Source organism: Sebastes fasciatus, unplaced genomic scaffold, assembly GCF_043250625.1.
Source record: "Sebastes fasciatus isolate fSebFas1 unplaced genomic scaffold, fSebFas1.pri Scaffold_33, whole genome shotgun sequence".
NCBI classification, from domain to species: domain Eukaryota; kingdom Metazoa; phylum Chordata; class Actinopteri; order Perciformes; family Sebastidae; genus Sebastes; species Sebastes fasciatus.
Window position 1 is genome coordinate 130001 of NW_027428193.1, and position 5000 is coordinate 135000.

The 5000-nt window shown below is 44.5% G+C and overlaps 1 protein-coding gene across 8 annotated transcripts in view; it reads right to left on the minus strand.

Moving 5' to 3' along the window:
- The window catches only part of LOC141763728 (formin-binding protein 1-like), a 42361-nt gene that overhangs the window by 35227 nt on the left and 2134 nt on the right, over window positions 1-5000 (minus strand). For all 8 annotated transcript variants that reach the window (XM_074628418.1, XM_074628422.1, XM_074628421.1 and 5 more), the window contains exons 2-4: window positions 4332-4447; window positions 3658-3708; window positions 1504-1651 (exon numbers count right to left, since the gene is read on the minus strand). In XM_074628418.1, the coding sequence (XP_074484519.1) occupies window positions 1504-1651; window positions 3658-3708; window positions 4332-4447 (315 nt within the window). The remainder of the gene's footprint in view (window positions 1-1503; window positions 1652-3657; window positions 3709-4331; window positions 4448-5000) is intronic.

Below are 5000 nucleotides of genomic sequence, written 5' to 3' on the forward strand. Positions count from 1 at the left end.
CAACGACTATTCTACAACTGCTCAACAACTGCTCAATGACTCCTCAACGACTGCTAAACGACTCCTCAACGACTGCTCAACAACTGCTAAACGACTCCTCAACGACTCCTCAACGATTCCTCAACGACTGCTCAACGACTTCTCAACGACTCCTCAACGACTTCTCAACGACTGCTCAACGAATAATCAACGACTGCTAAACGACTCCTCAACGACTGCTCAACGACTGCTAAACGACTCCTCAACGACTCCTCAACGACTGCTCAACGACTCAACGACTGCTCAACGACTCCTCAACGACTTCTCAACGACTCCTCAACGACTGCTCAACGACTGCTCAACGAATAATCAATGACTGCTCAACGACCCCTCAACTGCTCAATGACTCCTCAACTGCTCAACGACTCGTCAATGACTCGTCAATGATTCTTCAATACTGCTCAACGACTCCTGAACGACTCCTTCAATACTGCTCAACGACTCCTCAACGACTTCTCAACAACTCCTCAACGACTGCTCAACGACTTCTCAACGACTGCTCAACGAATAATCAACGACTGCTAAACGACTCCTCAACAACTGCTCAACAACTGCTAAACGACTCCTCAACGACTGCTCAACGACTGCTCAACGACTCAACGACTGCTCAACGACTTCTCAACGACTGCTCAACGAATAATCAACGACTGCTAAACGACTCCTCAACGACTCCTCAACGACTGCTAAACGACTCCTCAACGACTGCTCAACGACTCCTCAACGACTGCTAAACGACTCCTCAACAACTGCTCAACGACTGCTAAACGACTCCTCAACGACTGCTCAACGACTCCTCAACGACTGCTCAACGACTCCTCAACGACTGCTCAACGACTCCTCAACGACTCCTCAACGACTGCTCAACGACTCCTCAACGACTGCTCAACGAATAATCAACGACTGCTCAACGACCCCTCAACTGCTCAATGACTCCTCAATGACTCCTCAACGACTCCTCAATGACTCGTCAATGATTCTTCAATACTGCTCAACGACTCCTGAACGACTCGTCAATGACTCTTCAATACTGCTCAACGACAGTCAACGACTGACAACAATATACGTATAGTCATAAGTATAGGTGTAGATCTATAGGTTATATAGGTATAGGTATAGTTATAGATCTATAAGTTATATAGGTATAGGTATAAGTATAGGTATCTTTATAGATCTATAGGTTATGTAGGTATAGGTATAAGTATAGGTAAAGTTATAGATCTATAGGTTATATAGGGCCCACAGTCTACAGCTACTGTGTGTGTGTTAGTGTTTGTGTGTTAGTGTGTGTGTGTGTGTGTGTGTGTGTGTGTGTGTGTTATAGTGTGTATTATAGTGTGTGTTAGAGTGTGTGTGTTATAGTGTGTGTTAGTGCGTGTGTGTTAGTCTGTGTTAGTGTGTGCGTTAGAGTGTGTGTGTTAGTGTGTGTATGTTAGTATGTGTGTTAGAGTGTGTGCGTTTACTCACCGTCTTCCTCTCCGTCTTCACTTCCTGTGTGTATCGTGTCAGCTCACACACGATGTGCGTGTTTAGGTTTTCGGCGAGTTCTTCTCTTTGAACGGCAAGTTCATTCAGCTGACGGAGAGTTGCTGCAAACGCCAAACACCAGCTGTACCTGTAACAATGCACCAAACAGAAACCAGCTGTACCTGTAACAACCAATCAGAAACCAACTGTACCTGTAACAACCAATCAGAAACCAGCTGTAACTGTAACAACCAATCAGAAACCAGGTTTACCTGTAACAACCAATCAGAAACCAGCTGTAACTGTAACAACCAATCAGAAACCAGGTTTACCTGTAACAACCAATCAGTAATCAACTGTACCTGCAACAACCAATCAGAAACCAGCTGTAACTGTAACAACCAATGAGAAACCAGGTTTACCTGTAACAACCAATCAGGAACATGCTGTAACTGTAACAACCAATCAGAAACCAACTGTATCTGCAACAACCACTCAGAAACCAGCTGTACCTGTAGCAACCAATCAGAAACCAGCTGTACCTGTAACAACCAATCAGAAACCAACCTTAAATGTAACAACCAATCAGAAACCAGCTTTAACTGTAACAACCAATCAGAAACCAGGTTTACCTGTAACAAACAATTAGAAACCAGGTTTACCTTTAACAACCAATCAGAAACCAGCTGTACCTGTAACAACCAATCAGAAACCAGGTTTACCTGTAACAACCAATCAGAAACCAGCTGTACCTGTAACAACCAATCAGAAACCAGCTGTACCTGTAACAACCAATCAGAAACCAGCTGTACCTGTAACAACCAATTAGAAACCAGGTTTACCTGTAACAAACAATCAGAAACCAGGTTCACCTTTAACAACCAATCAGAAACCAGCTGTACCTGTAACAAACAATCAGAAACCAGGTTTACCTTTAACAAACAATCAGAAACCAGGTTTACCTGTAACAACCAATCAGAAACCAGGTTTACCTGTAACAACCAATCAGAAACCAGCTGTACCTGTAACAACCAATTAGAAACCAGGTTTACCTGTAACAACCAATCAGAAACCAACTGTACCTGCAACAATCAAGCAGAAACCAGCTGTTCCTGTAACAACCAATCAGAAACCAGCTGTACCTGCAACAACCAATCAGAAACCAGCTGTACCTGTAACAACCAATCAGAAACCAGGTTTACCTGTAACAAACAATCAGAAACCAGGTTTACCTTTAACAAACAATCAGAAACCAGGTTTACCTGTAACAACCAATCAGAAACCAGGTGTAACTGTAACAACCAATCAGAAACCAGGTTTACCTGTAACAACCAATCAGAAACCAGCTGTAACTGTAACAACCAATCAGAAACCAGGTTTACCTGTAACAACCAATCAGTAATCAACTGTACCTGCAACAACCAATCAGAAACCAGCTGTAACTGTAACAACCAATGAGAAACCAGGTTTACCTGTAACAACCAATCAGGAACATGCTGTAACTGTAACAACCAATCAGAAACCCGGTTTATCTGTAACAACCAATCAGTAACCAACTGTACCTGCAACAACCAATCAGGAACAGACTGTACCTGCAACAACCAATCAGAAACCAGCTGTACCTGTAACAACCAATCAGAAACCAACTGTAGCTGTAACAACCAATCAGAAACCAGGTTTACCTGTAACAACCAATCAGAAACCAGGTTTACCTGCAACAACCAATCAGAAACCAGGTTTACCTGCAACAACCAATCAGAAACCATCTGTAACTGTAACAACCAATCAGAAACCAGCTGTACCTGCAACAACCAATCAGAAACCAGCTGTACCTGCAACAACCAATCAGAAACCATCTGTAACTGTAACAACCAATCAGAAACCAGCTCTACCTGCAACAACCAATCAGAAACCAGGTTTACCTGTAACAACCAATCAGAAACCAGCTGTACCTGCAACAACCAATCAGAAACCAGGTTTACCTGTAACAACCAATCAGAAACCAGCTGTACCTGCAACAACCAATCAGAAACCAGGTTTACCTGTAACAACCAATCAGAAACCAGGTTTACCTGTAACAACCAATCAGAAACCAGCTGTACCTGCAACATTTATTTGTTTGAGGAGACTAAATGATGAAACGGGACGACTGACCTGCTGTCGTCCTCTCTGCTTCTCTTAGGATGATACTTCTTAGACAGACTCCTGCAGAGAGACAGGTGGAAAGAGACAGACTGGTTACACAGGTGAAGAGAGAGAAAGAGAGAGACAGGTTAGACAGGAAGGTAGAGAGAGAGACAGGTAAGACAGGCAGGTAGAGAGAGAGAGAGAGAGAGAGAGAGAGAGAGAGAGAGACAGGTTAGACAGGTGGAGCTAGAGAGATAGACAGGTTACACAGGTAGGTAGAGAGAGAGAGAGAGACAGGTTACACAGGCAGGTAGAGAGAGAGAGAGAGACAGGTTAGACAGGCAGGTAGAGGTAGAGAGAGAGAGACAGGTTAGACAGGAGGAGAGAGAGAGAGAGACAGGTTAGACAGGAGGAGAGAGAGAGAGAGACAGGTTAGACAGGCAGGTAGAGAGATGATGCAGACGGCGTGATACAGACGGGGCGACGCAGACGGGGCGACGCAGACAGAGCAATAAAGACGGGGTGATACAGAGAGGGTGATACAGACGGGGTGATACAGATGTGCAACCACAGCGCACAGAAAGAAAGATGCCTGAATATTGATAAATTAATATACATACAGTCAACGTATAGGAAGCATACAGGTGATGTAACTGTGACATACAGGTGACATACAGATGACATACAGGTGATGTCGGTACCTGATCTGTTTGGCGTAGCTCAGCTCGATGTCGGCTCTCTCTTTAACGAACTTGCTGTATCTCTCCAGGAAGTCGATTCCCCAGCTGGTGTGTTTCTCCAAGTTATCGAACTGATCCTGGAACAGAAAAATCAGTCTGTAAAGATTCATTGATCACCGAAACATCTGTACGCCGATACACATGTACACCATTACACCTGTACACGCCGAAACACCTGTACACACTGATACACCTGTACACCTTTACACCTGTACACCATTACACCTGTACACGCCGATACACCTGTACACACTGATACACCTGTACACCTGTACACCTTTACACCCGTACACCATTACACCTGTACACGCCGATACACCTGTACACCTGTACACACTGATACACCTGTACACACCGAAACACCTGTACACCTTTACACCTATACACCTGTACGCCGATACACCTATACACTGATACACCTGTACCCCGTTACACCTGTACGCCGATACACCTGTACGCCGTTACACCTGTGCGCCAATACACCTGTACGCGGATAAACCTGTACACAGATACACCTGTACACCGCTACACTTGTACACCGCTACACATGTACATCAATCCACCTGTGTGCCGATACACCTGTACACGCTGATACACCTGTACAAGCCGATACACCTGTACGCCGATACA